The 18,952-nt window shown below is 39.9% G+C and overlaps 1 protein-coding gene across 1 annotated transcript in view; it reads right to left on the bottom strand.

Annotated features, from left to right (window-relative positions):
* LOC121925312 (protein eyes shut homolog) overlaps positions 1-14,546 on the bottom strand; it is a 52,549-nt gene extending 38,003 nt beyond the window's left edge. The window contains exons 1-5 of the mRNA XM_042457318.1: positions 14,366-14,546; positions 8,017-8,139; positions 6,344-6,457; positions 3,847-3,960; positions 992-1,105 (exon numbers count right to left, since the gene is read on the bottom strand). Of these exons, the coding sequence (XP_042313252.1) occupies positions 992-1,105; positions 3,847-3,960; positions 6,344-6,457; positions 8,017-8,139; positions 14,366-14,546 (646 nt within the window). The remainder of the gene's footprint in view (positions 1-991; positions 1,106-3,846; positions 3,961-6,343; positions 6,458-8,016; positions 8,140-14,365) is intronic.
* Positions 14,547-18,952: the final 4,406 nt, after the last annotated feature.

Genomic DNA, 18,952 nt, shown 5'->3' with positions numbered 1-18,952 from the left:
AATTATATGGCTTTTTTGTGCAATACACATGAATTTTGCACAGGATTTTTTGTATGAGGGCTTAGTTGTGCAAAATTGCTGCTTTTTGCAATGTTGTTGGATAATTTATGTAGAAAACAGTAATATACTGCACACACTTGATTGCATGCACACACATACTCAAAAATACATGTGTCTGCAGCTTCTGTCAGCTCAAGTTTATTTTTCTGCTACATAATATGTGCACAACATTCAAACATTCAAACTGGGAAAGGCTGCAACCACAATGTTGAATCCTTCACTGTATTATTTATATAGGGGTAAGCATGCAATTTAGTTTTGCATTTTGCATACTTTTCCCAAGTTCATAGCAAAAAAAACAATGTAAGGTGGTTGGCTCCCCCCAATCCCACCCCCCAGAAATTGCACAGGTGCACAACAGCAACAGCAGCAACAAAAATACTGCAATTTGCAGGAATTTTCAGTGTGGCATTTTTCTTCCTGCATAAGTGTCTAGACGGGTTGGAAACTCTAAATTCAATCCCAGTTGGGAAATTGTCACATTTCTGTTCCTATCCTAATATGTATAAATACAACTTTGGGGAAAAGATGAGCATAAATAAAGCAATAAGATACAATTAAATACAAAACAGTAAAACATCCTTTTGAGAAGGGCTGGGTTTAAATTGCACGCCTACAGTACTCGAATTAGACAGAGAAAGTTGTGATGTTTTACTTTTCAGAAGAGCAACCAGTTATTCTTTTATGATCATTACATATTTTATCATCTCTTTTAATAAATACCTAAAGCTTTTCTCTAGCTGAAAAAAAATACATATTTCACATTAGTCACAGCATATGAGATAATTCTCTGGTCACTTTTGAAGCCTACTTTGAGAAAATAAAGGCCTAATAATCCTGCTCAGAAGAGTGAAATGAGTTCAGACAAGTGACAGAAATGCTTTCTAAAGTTAATTATGTTTACTTTCCCTTCTCCCTTGATGTTCATTACCTTTAAATGGAGCCACACACTGGCAGTAATAATTACCAGGTTGGTCAATGCAGGTGCCTCCATTCTTGCAAGGAGAAGAGGCACACTCATCTATATCGGTTTCACAGTGCAGACCTTTGAAAAGATAATTGAAGATGCAGCAATTTAGTAAGACAAGCAGGTGTCAGTTGATAATTGTTCAATTTGTACTCAAGTTTTGAAATCCATTTCATGCTGAGAAAGCACAATCAAGAACATAAGGACCTTGCTTATTTTACTCTTAGGGATTTCCCCCAGCTCATGCTAATGTTGGGGTAACCATGTTAACCGCATGTCAATTTCAAATTCCATATTTGTAGCAATTCCTTTATTAGGCCAATCAAAAAGGCTCCAATTCTTCTGCACAGAGAATGTTGTGCCTTTTGGTTGGTCTAATAAGGGTATTGCAACAACATGAACTTTGGAACTTGTCAGAGACTTCATTTTCTGCTACCACAAGCAACATTTCTGGCTGAATTGTTCCCCATTTCTTAAGTACATCCCTCTCTACATTTCTGTAAACCAGTTCTTCATATTCATGGAACAAACTCTTCCAAAACATGAGCAATATGATAATTTAGTTCAAACTGTGATGTATATATGTGTCATGTTTGGTAGCTGGAGACTTGAAGAACCAAGACAGCATTTTAGTGAAAAATAACTATTGCTTTATTCTGGATTCACACAAAACTACCCCACAATGGTTGGAATCAACTCTGAGGTTTCCCAAGTTAAACAACACCTTAAAAATTCTTTGTTCAGCCTCCTCCTCACACTGGTAGCCAGCACCATTTGCCACTTCAAAGGTGCGCTTTGGAGTTTGCCTCCTCAATTCCTATCTCCCTGCCATCTTCCAGGAAAATAAGGCACCACCATAACAGCCATAAACAGCCCCAGTCTTCTTGCTGCAGTCATCTGCCCCAATTTGAATCTTCCTTTGATTTTCACCCATCACCAACTTCATCAATTTAGAATCCCCCTTGATCCCCCCCTTCACACGCATCACTTTGATAGCAGATTCATATGGATACATAGGAATATGACACATAACACTATACTACCTGTATATACACAATACTTTGAAGCCTTAGCTCTATTCTTTTGTAGTACTATCTGTACTAGAGAGTTGGCTGAGACACTAGCATATTTTTCCAATTATTCACGAACAAAGCAAAAGTAGAAGAGTGTCTTAGTAAGGTCTTTGATGAAATCAAAGCTTTTCACAAGAAGGAGTATATTTAGACAATGTACAGCAGTTTAGCAGTTAACAGAAAATGATGGGAAGGAGAAAGAGATTGATAGAGTGGTCCTGGAATGGCAGTGTTCAGGTGCACAAAAGAAAGATCGAAAGTAATAATGAGTAAATGTACATCTGGATTCAGTTGCCCAATTTCTTAGTATATACCAGATACTTGTAATAAGAAAACCCCTCAGAGATCATGATCACTACACATGAGAGGAAGAAACATGTTGGTAGAGTAGACCCAATAAAGATATCTGATTTTGCAATTGAGCCATATGCTTATAGTAGCAAAAGACAATGACCCAAAACACACTGTTGAAATAATCCAGTTTGAGACCATTTTAACTACCCTGGCTCAGTGTTAGGGAATTCTGGGAATTATAATTTATTGTGGCATCAGAGCTCTCTGACAGAGAAGGTTCAATGTCTCACAAAACAACAGTTCCCAGAATTCCCTAGCATTGAGCCAGGTCAGTTAAATTGATCTCAAACTGGGTTATTTCTGTCATGTGTTGTGGACCAATGTGGACAGAGTGATTGAAGTCAAATTGCAACACCATGGAAAACTGGAAACAAGCAATGCTGTTTATTAACAGAGTTTAAAGGAAAGGTGTTCTAAATCAAGGGTTCCCTCCTATTATAAGCCAAATAATTCATCTTGCTAAAAGCTGGTGTATGTGCCCAAACTTCTTAAGTTTTTATTTATATTGTTACATCTTTTGATATGCATGTTTGGTCATTACTTGTGTTTATTTAAAAGATTAGAGATATGTGCATTGTGCTTTGGTTTAAAAGAAAAACAGTTATTCTTTGCTGCTTACAAAAGAGAGGGAGGGATGGAATTCAGGCAAAATTTAAAATACTTATTGAAGGGATGCTTGAAATCTCTGTGGTTTCCACACCCAATGAATATGGAAAGCAGTATTGTTTTGATGAGATTAAACACCCAAAGAAAACAGACCCTTAATGATTTCAGGAAGTCTTCAGATACAAAACGTAGAAATAGATGATTAAGATCGATTAGGTTAGGTTAAGTGAGATAATGTAGATAATATGAGAATATGTATGCAAGGTATGTATTTATATTTTTAATGTATGGTTGTTACTAAATGTATGATTGTATGTTTTGTTTATTAATAAAGTTATTAAAAAAAGGAAGTCTTGTCATTATGCCAGTGTTTATCTCAGTAGAGGTTCTCCCTTCTTCTCCCCCCAAAAGTGAAATGAATTCTGTTCAATTTGCCACATTGCTCCAGCCATTCTTTCCAGAATGGAAACATTTGAGCTTGGGCACTCAAGAAGGGACATACTTAATGAAGTCAAAATAATACTCTAAAGCAAGAATGATCAAACTGAAATTAATCTTCAGAAGGTCTGGAGAGAGATACTCAAGGTCTTTTCTTAGTATGACCTTATTGGATTCGTTCAGTTAAAGTTTACAGATGGAGCCACTGATCTGGTCTGTTTGGAATGCAAATAAAACATTAAGTTGGGACAGATAAAGAGGAAGAAGGAGAGAGGCAGAGATTCAGTCAATAAAATTTTGATTGGCATCTTGAAGGCTAGTCTTCCAGGTGTGTGTGTATTAACTCACCAGTGAAGCCAGGTAAGCAGGAACAGTCATATCCACTGATAAGGTCTGTACAGGTTGAATTATGAAGACAGGGATTTGAGTGGCATTCATTTATATTGATTTCACAAAGTGTGCCTTTAAAGCAATAGGAAAAGGAAAGAAGACAATATTTTTTTCAGGATCCAAACACTTGATCATGAGTATGATTTTATTTTGCATTTTCATGTAAAGTAGCTCACTTCTGAGAAATGTTCTGTCAGGAACATTATTATATTTTCAAGCTGTCACTCTAAAGCATTCAATGGATACTTTATTAGTTGCGCTCCTTTACCAGTTTTCTAAGAAATCATAAAAAAGAAGTCTTCACAGATACTGAATTGATTCTCAAGACTCCAGGCAGGCAATTTCCTTATCAATTTGTATCAATAAAAAGAAGAGAAAAGAAATGACATTGAAATATAATAGACTAGATTTGCCATGACAAGAAGAGAAATCTGACTTCTGTTCTTGAAGTGGCAGTAAATGAACTCCCACCAAAATAAAATGGAAATGTCAAAGATACAAATACACCATACTAGTTAAAAGCCTGTGAAATGGGTGCTGTCTTTTAGGGGAAGAGGAGGCTATTTCTCCTTTAGGCAAAGAGTACCACATCTTCCATCTTGTTTGTCCCCTTCACAGTGATAATGTGGAAGTGTGTACTGTATAGCTAGCCTCTACAACCTTTCCATTCCTTCCACAACTTTGGGAACTGTATATACCCATATATAAGTCTAGTAATTTTAGTCAAAAAACTGACCCAAAAAATCTGAGTTGATTTATCCTCAGGTCAAGGTAAGTATTGCAATTTAATTCTTATTTTTTTTAAAAAAGGAACAATTCACTGATGAAAGACAAGAGCATAATCTGACATGGAAGCAGTTGTCTCCTCTAATCTCTCATCCTTCCAGCCATTAGTGTGAGCAGAAACAGCTATCCCTGCTGGAATTTTGTAGGTTCTTTGGCACTGTTTTCCTTTGCTTCATCTTTTAGATCCAATCATACATGTCCCTAAGTTTTACCCTCGACTTACTCATGGGTCATAGCAAAAACCATAATTTTGGACCCAAAACCTGCCCTTGATTTATACATGATGTCTACTTATAGTTGAGTATATACGGTAAATGGTGTGGTACTTAGAATGCCAAACTAGGACCAAGTTTATGATTTAGATCTCTTAGCCATGACACTCATGGAGTGACCTGAAGTTAGTCATTTTTATCTCAGTCTAATCTCCCTCAAGGAAATGTTGGTAAAATAAGATTATTAGCTGTACTTGAAGAAAAGGAGATAAAAATATTATGGCCCCAGGGAGTTGGTTCTCTTTCTTTCCATGCAATGCCTCCATAATCACTCTGTCAGGAGTGGGCTGCATGTGACCACTCAACCATTTTTGTGGTTCTCAAGGGTCCCAACCCCTACAAAAGTCAGTAGATCTAACAATGTAACATTTTTTCTGATGAAAAACTGTTTCACAAATGGCTTAAAATACTGCAAAGAATCTTGACATGTATCTCTTTTTACATATTCCTTGATTCATGCTCTTCCACAAAACACACAACTTAGCCCAAAATTGCTTGAGTGATGTTCAAAATTCTCCTTCTTTACAGAGGATGAGGGTAGGATATGCTAGCTCCTTCCCTTTCACCATCACCACCCCCTCTCTGATCAGTATACATTTTGTTGTAAAGCAGTTGTCAGGTTTCATAGTAAATTATAACTTTAGATATAGGAGTTCTTGTTTTTTGTTCATTGGTTTGGATCTAGTGTTAATTTTGCCTTTTGTCAATTGGAAGCTTCTGATCTAGTGCAACTTTTCTGCCAGGAAGAGGGGAACTTTACTGGTTTGTTACTATGAAACCTCACAATTGCTTCACAACAAAATGTCTACTGATCAGGAGAGTATGCCAACCCACACAGAAGATTTTTCAGGGCACACAGGGAATTTCAGGGAAAGGAATGGACCTGTAAAATCCCCCTCTTCCTGGCAGTTGCACTAGATCAGAAGCTTCCAATTGACAAAAGGCAAAATTAACAGTAGATCTAAACCAATGAACAAAAATTGACAAGCACTCCCATATCTTAAGTTATACTTTACTAAAGGGTACCTCTATTTGATTGAGTCAGGATAACTTAGCATTACTTATCCAAAATAAATATTAATAATTATTAATTTCCTAAGTAACCAGGTAACTAAATTAACTAATAGTAATCATTTTTTACAAGCAGCTCTTTTTCACAAACCATAGTCAATTTTTAGAGTTAAAACAACTCCAGAGTCTTTGCTTGGAATGGAGTTAGTATCACCATCCTATGGAAATTTATCCCAGAGTAATTGGACCCAGTGGGACTTATTTGAGAATGAGCTTCCACAGGATTATGCTTACATTTTCTGCATACAATTATCTGGATGAATTGCATTTTAAAGACTGGTAATTATACTTCTGAGATGACTATTCAAACGGTGTGATTTTGTTACCTTGAAATCCATGGGAACATAAGCAGTTGAAGGCATTAAGATGCTCAATGCAAGTACCACCGTTATGACATGGGTAACTTAGGCACTCATCCACTTCTGTGTCACAGTTATTACCTGGAAATAAGCATAGGTTCTTGTACATTAGAAACACACCATAAGACAGCACAGCTGGGAACAATGGACTCAAACATACAAATAATGCACAAATTTCACATTGAAATAAGCAGGACTAAAAATGCATCTCTGTGCATGCAGTCCTATTGATGTCAACTCAGAAGAAAATTACTGAGAGTTCAAATGAGTTTACTTCTATGAAACTGGGGTTTAGGAATGCAATTTTAATGCCATTCAATTTGGAATCCATAGGCATAGAAACGAGCTGCAAAGCTGAATGTGACTATCCTGTGTTCACCATTTGCAGCCATGATTAAGCATTAAGACCTTGTGAAAGGTTGTTGTTGTTGTTGTTGTTGTTTTGAACATCCATACTGGATTGAATGGAGGATTTTGGAAGTTGTACCCCACACCCCCTAAAGATCTGAGCATAGCTAAGACGTGTTGGGGGAAAATGTCCATGTTATTTTGTTGGTCTCTTTATCAGGTTTGAAAAATCCCCAACAGAATAGAGAAATTATGTATATGTTTCCCAAGTCACCTATAACAATTTTAAAACTTTATTTGTATATTACTTTAGCATTTATTTTCCATTGTGAACTCAAATCCATTACGGAAACATATAATTTTTAAGTGATCTAGAATTTGGAAATAGAGCAACACTGTGAAAAATGGCATGTGTGTGCATGTGCCTTCCGGTGGCTTTGTCCACTTATGTCCACTACCTAAATCTCAAAGGGTTTTCTTAGGCAAGGAATCTTCAGAGGTGTTTTGCTGGTTCTTTCCTCTGAAAAACAACCCACAGCACTAGGTATTCTTTGATGGTTTCCCATCCAAGTTCTAATGAATGTTGACCCTGCTTAGCTTCCAAGATGAGAAGAATCTGGTGCCTTTGAGGGTATTTGGTACTACATAATTAATAATATAAGGGGAAATATTGATGAGTTACTCAGTGGCTTATTACCAATCTGAAATGGTGAGTTTTATTTACTATTCTGCAAATGTGGGAAATAGTTCAGCCCTAACTGACTTCAGCCCTTAATTCTCTCTCTGGCATAGGTGAGATTTAAAAGTAAAATTACAATTCTCAGACATAACGTTCTCCTAGTCCATTTTAAATGGGGGGAGGGGGACCATCATGTTGCCTATTCTACCGTGGCAGTAAGATAAAGTTTGGAATCAAAGAATAAGGCTTTATAACAGTTTATTTTACTTCTCTGTAACATGGGTCCAGTTCATGCAAGGAGATTTGACATAATGGGTTGTGGGATCATGAGAAGCCACACCTAAATGGTAGCCTAAAGCAAAGCATTTATGTGGGATCGACACATGAAGACATCATTATTTGCGCAATTTTTGTGGCCTCGTTACAAACTGATTTGCCCATGGTAACATCATATGAATATGTGATAGATATCTCTATATATGTGATCTATGTGATATTTCTTGGGTCATGAATACACCAGGTCAATGTGCTTCCACAATGCTCCATAATGGGAGTGATAAGATTTGAGCTGGGGAGGAAATACATTCAACATAAACTGAGATTTCAAACCTACCTATAAAACCAGGTGCACAAAAACAATGATAACCATCCAATTCATCTTTACAGAGGCTAAGAGCTCCACAAGGATGTGACCGGCAGCCACCAATGTTTGTTTCACAGAATTCACCAGTAAAACCTGCTCAACAGAAGAAGGAAGGGGGAACAGGGATTTAGGGAGAAAAATCTTATAAGGATAATTGTTTTTGTTCAGCGGGCTAAAGAGAAGAGAAAACTACTGCCAACATTATTTCTCCAAATGTTCAGTTGTAACATGTAATGGTATTTTTATGTTGAAACTTTTTCACAAAAATAAATGACAAAATAATTTTCCCAGTGTGAGCCCTACATCATTCCACTCGCACATAGAAATTTGGTCTCCCTGCAGACATCTTTGTAAATAGTTAAATAAAATGGTGACTCTAGTTCACCTAACAGCTACTTCTCCATGTATGACCTCAAAAGCACTGTTCGAGAAAATCTCTTTGAATGGCAGTCAGGTAGAAGAGGGAGCAAGCTTGTGTTCTCGACATTTCAGAGGATCAACTACCAGTGAAGGAGAATTTTCTGATAGTAAGAGCTGTTCAGCACTGGAAAAGTGTCTTGGAAGGCAGTGGGCTCTCCTTCATTAAAGGTTTATACAGAGCAATTGGATGGCCTTATGTAAGGCGCATTTTTGTTGTAGATTTTCTGCATCAGTAGGGAGTTGAACTAGATTATCTCTTTTGTAGTCACTTGCAACTCTGCAATTTTGTGATTCTATTCTATTTCTTCCAGGCAGATGTGCAATAGTGAAGCAACTACGAACACTGACTTCATTACTGACATAACCACTATGTTCTGTTCTCCCCTTACTCAGGTCTGCTCTTAGGAGGGGCAGAAGTCACCTCAGTTTCCTGAGCCTACATGATTATACCTCAAATCCCCTATATTCTGTATGAAGTACTTTTTTTAATGGGTGGAGAGCAGAACCTTTGGGATAATATATACTTTTTAAAAAATAAAATAAAATGGATATTGAAAGTAGCTAGCTATATGTGACATTCATTTTCTTGGGGAAAATATAACATTTCAAAAGTAACACAATAGATGAGAAGACATTACTATTTATTTTAGTATAATGAGAAACATTCTCTAATCACTTTCATTCTGAGGAAGTAATGATTCATTTTGAATTTTTTTTTTTTACATCATTGCAAGTGAAGAGCAAAATAAAGAGGTATGATGCCAGCAATTTTATTAATCCAAATCCTCATTGATTAATAGAAATTAGAATTTGGAAGGGTATCCTAACATATAAGAAGGAAAATGTCCTGATGTAACAAATGGATGAGAAGATAGTGGTGATCCTTCAAGTGATTGTGGTGATTCCCTCAGGTGATCTCTTTCCTTGAACTTGATCTTCCCTGACACTAAAACTGGGATGGCCAAAATGCTAGATCCTACAACTCAGAGTGGCAGGTGTTCAGAATTGCCAGGTATCATAAAGGTGTCTCAGGATGCCTACCAATCCTATAATCTCAACTCTTTACTGGGAATAACTGATAACCTAATATGATAAAAGTAACCAAATTATCTTGCCCAGAACTCTCCAGTCCCTGCACCCATATATTTAATAAGGAATATGTGGCTAATCCAATGTCAGGTCCAAAATTCCTACCCAGTCACAAAATGACCAGCAGAGGTCATACTGAAGGAAATGATGGGTGGTTGGTAACCACAGTGAGAAAGCCCTGTCATAAGCAAATCCAGTCCTTGCCCTGTTTAACATGGTATCCATACCATCACCAAAAATCCAAGCATCTTGTCCTCTTCAACCTGCATGTAATTCCCTCTCCATCCTTCCTCATCCCCCATCCACACAATCCCTCAGAGAGCAATGGAGTCTCTTTCTTTGGAGGTTTTTAAACAGAGGCTGGATGGCCATCTGTCAGGGGTGATTTGATTGTGAGTTCCTGCATGGCAGGGGGTTGGACTGGATGGCCCTTCAGGTCTTTTCCAGTTCTATGACTCTATGATTCTATGATCCTAAGACTTTCAACAAAAGTGATAGAAATGTAACTTAAAAGTAACAGACAATATAATGAGCTACTAAACAACTTTGCAGCAGGATAACACTTTGCCACAAGTTACATAACTGATCCAACATCTGTCTAACAGTGAACATTTGAACCATAACACAAAGTTGGTCCTTTGGCCCAAGGTGCTACCCCTTAATACTGCCCTTCTTAGCTCAGCCATCTGGGTAAGACTCTTAGGCAGGTTACAGACGGGCAAAAAGGGATGTACTCATGACGTCATGAAGGTAGAGCCTTCAGACGGGCTTTACCTGAATGCCGTCATGAACACGCCCCCCGCACGCCCCAAGCGGGAAGAAGCGGCATTAAAAAGGTGCTGCTTTTTTTCCGCTTCTTTTCTGTTTGATGCGTACCTGCGCAGCTCCGTCTGTAAGCCCCTGCACCGATACGTCAGAATTGCTACGCCGCAAATATAAGTTGCCGGTTTAAAAGCTCTGTGTCAGCTGCGTCCCATAATGGGTCAGGGTCCCGGGACATGCGTGGTTTGCAGTCAAGCTTTAATTGCAACGTCCGCTGCCATGGAGCTGTGGAAGCTGAGGCACAGCTGCGGCGCATTTTAAGCCTCGTAACCCTAACCCTAGAGCCACTTGTGCGCATGTGTTGCTAGAACCGCGGGAAGTTGTAACTTTTGCCGGCGGATGTTTTGGTTGTAGAAAGTGAAAAGGGAAAGTTTGGGATTTAAAGTGACCCCCTACACACATTCCTGCGCCATTCTCACCTGGGAAAGGGCACAGTTCGGTTGCTCCTGGCACAGCTGTGTGGCGGCTCCCCTTTGCCACCAGGCAGGATGGCTCAGCCATCCACCAGCACCCCGAAAAAAGGCAGGGGGACGTCTTGGTCTCATACTGAGATGGCTGACCTCATAGCTATATGGTCCCAGCCAAACATTTTGCAGAAACTGGAGCAGTTCTACCTGAATGCTGACACATATCGAGAAGTGGAAGAAGCCATGAGAGCTGCTGCACCGGTACACCAGAATTGCTACGCCACTACTTTAAGTTGCCCATTTAAAAGCTCCGTCGCATAGTGAGTTGGGGTCTTGGGACATGCGCAGTTTGCAGTCAGGCTTTAATTGCAACGTCCGCTGCCATGCAGCTGTGGAAGCTGAGGCACAGCTGCGGCGCATTTTAAGCCTCGTAACCCTAACCCTAACCCTAACCCTAGAGCAACATGTACGCATGCGCTGCTTGGAAAGTTTGGACTTTAAAGTGCACCCCTACACACATTCCTCTGCCATTTTCACCTATCAATAAAAAACGCTAAAACTGTAAATATTGACATATGTACAAAGGAGGTGAGGGGAGATGGCAGGGGGACAGCGGTGGCAGCAGAGACAGCTGTGGCTGCGCATTGCAGATTCAGCAGGAGCGCGGGGACCAAAGGAGAGGAGGCATCTATGATGCTGCTGACACTGGCAAAGTGCAAGCGGACAAGGATGCCAACACCAGCTGATCACCAGCTGGCAGGAGATCACCATTGTTTTAAAGGGGCTTGGGCACTTTAAATGTGCCCATAGGCTTTCTGCCGCCGCTGCTTAGCGCTGCAGCTGCGAAGCTGCGCACTTCTCATGCGGCAAAAGAAAAAAAAAGCCGCGGTTTGGGCCGCCCGTGCGGAAGCTGCTTCTCTTTTTGCAGCGTCCTCCGAGGCGGCGGTTTGGAAACTCCGGGTCCGAAACGGACCCAGGTGAGGCGTCTTCATTGCCCCCCGTGTGGAAGCTCCAACACCTGAAGCACGCCCCCGGGGCGGGCCGTCTGGAGGCTCCACATTCAGCTGAATACACCTCCAAGACGTCCTCCCCTGCCCGTCTGTATCCCGCCTTAGTGTTTACAAAAGTGTTGTGCTCTCTAGAACAGCTGTTGCTAACTGCAAGGGGGAAGGTCAAGCCCATTTTTCAACCTGTGCCTTTGGCATGCTACCCCAGTGAGTTTTGGGTGGACTGGAGAGTGACATTGCATCACCTTAGGCCCCCATTCTGACTGATTTTCAGACAATTAGATCAGATGTGTGGACAGATTTGAGTTGTTCAGGGAAGCAAATTACCACATTTGCAAATGATTATGGGGCTTTTGGTAGGGTTGAGTGCAAAATATTGCCCACAAATTTCCTCTCAATTTTAACTTTTTGGGGGCTTCTGGGCTTCATTACGGGGGCTCAGGGGTCTTGTGTGGCCCACAGGCTCCATATAGCTCATTCCTTCTCTAGAGCACCATGACACTTTGCATCCTTAGGCATCATGTACTTAGGCATCCCTGCAAAGTCTATTCTATAGATCTTGTTTAATTGCTGTTGATTGAAAAGAGGACTCCAATCTATTATGGTATTATTAGCCAAGGCTGCATCTACACTGCAGAATTAATGCAGTTTGACACTGCTCTAACTGCTGTAAAATTCTGTCATACGTAATTTTGTAAGATACTTAAGCCTTCTCTGTCATAAAGCTCTGGTGCCACAACAAACTACAAATCCCAAGATTCCATAGGCTGGTGCCATGTAGTGTCAAACAGCATTAACCCTGTAGTGTGACAGAAGCCTAAGATGATGGTCCTGCCCTTCAAAGACAATCTTTATGTACAATTTCCTTGTACATAATTATGGGCGTGCACATCAAACTCAAATCCCTACACTTTTGCAACATTCCCTACATAGCAGTTTGATTACTTGTAAATACAACAATAACAAAATCAGGAGTTATTTTTCTTGAGTGGTGCTAGGATGTCACCCCAGCTTGAGTCCTATCTATGAGGACAAGCAACAGCACCCCAAATAAAACTGTTATGATGATAATTGTTGATATCATTTTAGGGTACTTTTGCATTTTTCTTGTACTCTGAGCTCCAAGGAATGGCACAGTGCTGTTGAAACTTTTTATGTCCTTGTGATTGCTTTCTTTTATTTAGGTATAAATATAGCTTCTACAGACTATGAGTGACAAAGCCACCCAATTTAAATCAACACATCCTTAATCCCATGGAAAGAACAAGAAGAATAAGCAATGGTAGAAAGAAATAACATCCCTAGCTTCTGAAATGATATGCACTTTCAGACAAGCAAGAAAGACATGGACTTTGTTAAAATAGAAATCCTTCTGAAATTGATTTGTAATTTTATTCTTAAATATTTTCAAATTTTACATATTGTCATATTTCAGCACTTTCACACATCAAGTTTTTTTAAAGAAACATTACAATAAATGTAAAAGGGAAATCATTCCTTGAATTCCAAAAAAATCTTTATGCTGTCACTGCTGTTGCCAATGGAATTTATTAGCATTTCAACTTCTGTTAAGAATCTTATTTACAGGGCAAATGTTTGAAGAAAGAAATGTTGACACCAACAAAACTAGAAATGTGTAAGCTCTGGAAATAAGAGTCCATTACAATTCTGTGAGTACAAGCAATAACAGTGATTTTATGCTTCTGTCTGAATGACATTTCTGTTTTTTGTTTCATTTAAAAAACAACAACACACACACACAGATTAGGATGGAAAATGAAAAGTTGTGATGTGTTTGACAACAAGGTTATTACAACAATGCCCAGTTCCATTCATTATATACTGTTACAACCATTTGTAACAGTATATAATGTACTTCTCAAATATATGTAAATTTTTGTTGTACACACTTATATGCAGATGTATGTGCATGAAATTAAATAGTTTGAAGATGTTAAGTATCTTTCTGAAGAGATATCCAATAATCAATGGATATGGCTGAAATGTGAATAATATCTGGTAAATTGTTATTTTCAAAATTCGATTATTGTTCCGCAACAGTACAGCTTTCATTGTGTAAAATCAAAACCAGAAGTTCTCAAACTGCAGTCATAACATTTATCACCATGTTAAAGTCCAACAGTGTCGACTTAATCTGGGACCAGGCTGGAGCATTAAGCCCTGGAATGGCCCTGGATTAACTTCAATGGTGACCACATGCACTGGGCTGAATCTGGTGCAATGCCAGATCGGCTTCCTCTGAGAGAGAATGATTTGCCCAAGGTCACCAAGTGGGTTTCCAGGATTGAGCAGCAATTCAAACTCTGGTTTCCAGAATTGTAGGCCAGTGCTGAAACCACTACACTAAACTGGCTCTCCTCTGAGAAGTATAACTCTCCTTTTCTCAAATGGATGGGTTGAACTCTCAGAATGGAGAGAGAAATGCACTTTGTAAAGAGACATCTGAAGCATAAAAACAGTCCTCCCTCCATTCTTGTGGTTTTTAAACTCGCGTACCTTGCTTATGCATGAGGGACAAATGGAGAGGGAAACAAATGAGAGCACCTGACTTACCGGGGCTGGCTTTGTTGCTGCCAGGTGTAAGGCTGCCGCATGTTGGGGCTAGCCAGGCCGGGCAGGCATGGGTTTCAATTCCCAGCAGGCTTGGGACACAGAAGTGCTGCCTGATTGGTGGCTGGCTGGCCCAACCGGGGCCTGTGATTAGTGGGGAGCTGGGAGGGGTGGGTCCCCACATTCCCAGCTCCTGTTTTGGTTTGGGCCTATTTAAGGCCACTTGGCACCCAGGCTGATGCCATTCCAGCCCAGCTCTCCCCACTCTCCCTCCCTCCCTCCCTCTCTGCTTGGTTTGGACTGCACTATTACATCTTCCTATGGGCAGTAGCATAGATCTTGGATTGGGTGGGTGTGGTTCCAGGGCTGCGTAGCATTGGATCAGAAGTCCTACGGGGACCTAGCGATGCTGGGAGATGTGGTGTTGCCATTGCGGGGGCAGCATCGTGTCAGACACAGGGTGGAGATGCGCACAACCAGTTAACAGAGATCCGGAAAGGCGATTAACCTGTCACCCTCCTTGGTCATAACGAAGCTTGGCCATGACCAAGCAAATGGGTTCATTGATCAATAATGGATTGAATGATGACAGATCCAGACCTCATGTATGTTCAGGCCAACCCTACTTTCAGCTGTTAATAAAGTTGTGGCCTTTCCCCTTCCAATATAAGTGTTGGTGGTTATTGTTGCGGCGCCTCCACTCCAAGGCAATGAGGCACGTGCCCGAGTCACTTGCCCGTGTGCTCTCACAGCCTATGGGACTTGAATATAAGCAAAATTCCATTTTCTCAAGGGGGTCCAGAACAGATCCCCTGCAAAAAAAGGAGGGGTGACTGTATTTCCTTTTAGACACTTAGATAAAATGACAATGTAATGAAAAAGAGGAATATATTAAATAGTACCACTGAAATGTGTTTTTATGTATATGCAATGAGTCATTGGTGGGTCAGGGTATGGGTATCTGTGATTGATTAATATGTATGTATGTATGTATGTATATGTATATGTATATGTATATGTATATGTATGTATTCACAGGTAAGGGTGAGTATTTTAAATGTAGTTACAGGTATCTGAATAGTTATTGTGCGGTTGATTGTCAATAAACGGAGAGAGAGCACTAATGGATGATGGAAGGAGTAAAAAGAAACTACTGTAGTTACACAGCATGGAGAGAGATGCACAAAGTAAACCAGTTAGCATTTGAGTGGGGAAATATGCTGACCTGCATGTTCATGCCATGCTTTTAGAGGTTTCTCAGATGTATGCCATCAGCCAGTATGGAAGACAGTACTGGATTAGATTAATCTCTGGACTGATCCAGCAAGACAATTCTATTCAGTACAAGGAGATGTAAAAACAAGTAGAAAATGAAGGCAAGTGGAGAGAAGAGTACTTCAAAGGGATCTGGTTTGTATTTTCTCTCACCAAGTTCTTTTATGGTCAATGGTATCTACTATATCTAATTTTCTCCCTATTTTAGTGCTCCTTTTTTCTAACAGTGGTTTCCCACATAGTGTTGATGTTTGTCAAAACCAGACAAATAAAGAATTTGATACACATTGGTCAAGGGTTCCCCTTCTCCCCTTCCCCCTCCTTTTGCTGACTGACTTTAATGCTGAGAAAACAACACTTTCACAGTTATTTGTAGTTTGATTTGAACAAGAAGTAGTTTAAAATCCAGGGTCCCTTGAGAAACAGTAATAAGAAAGGTTCAATGGGTGTTTATTTTTTGGCAGATCTCCCAGGAAGCCTCTTAACAGGACTGTTGTATTTGAAAAAAATCCCATGTGGATACAGTATTCTGAAACTTCAGCAAAACTTCAGAACAAGAATACTTACACACCACTGATAAATGTTTCCTACTGTGCTACAAAATAATAAGAGTGCAACCCCTACTTCAAAATTTAAAACTGCATTATTAACATAGTAACCCAGAAAAAAAGCCAGCTATTCATTACCAGCAAGATACCTAGCAGTAGGAAGAAGATGAAGGAACACTCTAAAAAGTAATGCAAGTTGCCATCAGAGAAAAGGAGATGGTGATTGGCTTTGTGGAAGTGGTTATGAAATACCGTTCAGAGACTTATATCATTCACTCTGCATGGCCTTAAGTTACATTCCATAATCAGTATTCACAGCATCAAGAAATCCAACACAGAAGCAAACAACTGCACCACACCAAGTAAGAAACAATGTGGCTCATTTCCAATCTGGAAATGGTTTTCGCCTTAACCAACTGTGCATGTAAAATCTGTTTCAAGTATTTAATATGGACTTTTTCAAATCTCATCTCATCTCATTCCCAGACTATCTCTGTTATTGGCCTGAACAGTGCATAGATGAACTGTTGGTAAACATTTCTTGCTTCCTAAACATTAGGAAGAACTTCTTGATAGCAAGAGCTGTTCAACAGTGGAATATGCTGCCTCAGAGAGTGGTGGAATCTCCTTCATTGAAGATTTTTAAACAGAGGCTGGATGACCATCTGTCAGGAGTACTTTGATTGTGTTTTCCTGCATGTCAGAAGGTGGTTGGACCGGATGGCCCTTGAGATCTCTTCCAACTCTATGATTCTGAAAAAAGTATGAGAATCTCAGATGGAATTTATACTTCCATTTAAAATGTCTGTCTGTCTGTTGTGCTATACAAATCCAATTAACTGATCACATTGCCCATCAAAACTGGTGTTCTATTTATAGGGGCAAAACAAAGTAACATTTGGGACTCATTCCATCAACTACTTTGGCTATCCCCCATTTCATATGTCTGTATTTTTTGCTCTAGAATACACCTTTACGAATAAAATCAGCCCCAATTTAGAATTGATACTATAGTCAATATCCTGAACAGACTCATGAAACTTCGGTATCCACTGGCCACACTTATCTTTATTTTATCTTAAGCATCTCTATTCTGTCCGTATCCTAAAGTATAAGAGTTAGATAAGTGGTTCCCAAACTTTTGCCTTCCAGATGTTTTGGAGTTCAGTTCCTAGAATTCCTGATCGTTGGCCAAGGTGAGGGGGGCTTCTTGGTGCTGAAGTCCAAAACACCTGGAGGACTAAAGTTTGGGCATCGCTGGGTCAGATGAATTATTTCAGAATTTTGTCTTATGACAGTGGGTATTCAGAGCATATAACTGTATATAGACTTTCCATATGTGTGGATAACTGGATCAGTTTTCAGACAATCAATCAACAATTTATTATGGCTCTAGACCTGCACAGTTTCAGACAACCTGTCTGGGCTTAGCTGTTTTCATGACTGGCATTCTACCTTCTTCTTCCTCAATTACTGAAAAAAAGGTTAGATTTTAATTCAAGTGGCTTTGGCGCTTGAAGCTCAACATGTCTAAGACTGAGCTTCTTGTCTTTCCACCTAAACCCACCCTTCACTATTCCTTTTCTGTTTCTGTCAACGACACTTCTATTCAACCAGTTCATCACACCCACAGTCTTGGCTTCATTTTTGACTCTTCTCTGTCGTTTATTCCCCAGATCCAGGCCACCGCCAAGGCCTGTAGATTCTTTCTCCACGACATTGCCAAGATCTGTCCATTCCTCTCAGCCTCTACTGCCAATACTCTGGCCCATGCCCTAGTGGTTTCGAGACTAGATTATTGTAAACTTCTTCTGACAGGGCTTCATCTCTCACACCTCCATCCTTTAATCTCTGTCCAGAATTCAGCTGCACATATTATCACATCCGCTCGCTGCTTTGACCATGTTTCACCTCTTTTATCCTCCCTTCATTGGCTTCCCTTCCCCTTCCACATCCAGTGCAAGCTTTTGTTGTTGACTTTCAAAGCCCTCCATGGACTGGCCCCTCCTTACTTAACTGAACTTCTTTCTCCTTACATTCCTACTCGTACCCTCCACTCTGGTACTCAAGGTCTCCTGTCCCAGTGTAGGATTGCCACTGCCCCCTCCCGAATTTGTCCCTTCTCGCTTGCTGCCCCTTACTCCTGGAACCTTCTTCCACCACATGCACACCTCATCACTTCTCTACCCAGTTTCAAAACTGAGTTAAAGACTATATTGTTTAGCGAAGCATTCACAGAGGTGAGCCCCTCTCTGACCCAGGATGCCTCGTTTTAGAATCATAGAATCATAGAATCATAGAGTTAGAAGAGACCACTAGGGCCATCCAGTCTAACCCCCTGCCATGCAGGAAATCCAAATCAAAGCATTTTAACTATCCATTAAGAAGCCAAACCCTCTCTCCAGTCCATCTGCCTTGGTCCAGGCCTCAGAGGTAGAGAAGAACTGCTGGACCTGATCCCCTTCCCCACCACCACTCCCTTCTCCTTTTGTGACGTGTCTTTTTAGATTGTAAGCCTGAGGGCAGGGAACTGTCTAATTAAAAAGATTGTATGTACAGCGCTGTGTAGATTTACAGCGCTTTATAAATAAAGGTTAATAATAATAATAATAATAATAATAATAATAATAATAATAATGATAATAATAATAATTTTGTTTCTACTCCAATAATCTTAGAAGGGCACTCTCTTCTCTTGATTAAATGATCCAAAGTTATTCAAACTTGTTTGAATCTTGTCGGTGGAATCCTAGAATAGAGCAGTTGG

Source organism: Sceloporus undulatus, chromosome 1 (assembly GCF_019175285.1).
Source record: "Sceloporus undulatus isolate JIND9_A2432 ecotype Alabama chromosome 1, SceUnd_v1.1, whole genome shotgun sequence".
NCBI classification, from domain to species: Eukaryota; Metazoa; Chordata; class Lepidosauria; order Squamata; family Phrynosomatidae; genus Sceloporus; species Sceloporus undulatus.
The sequence above is the reverse complement of the archived record's forward strand: the minus strand, read 5'-3'. Positions and strand labels throughout refer to the sequence as shown.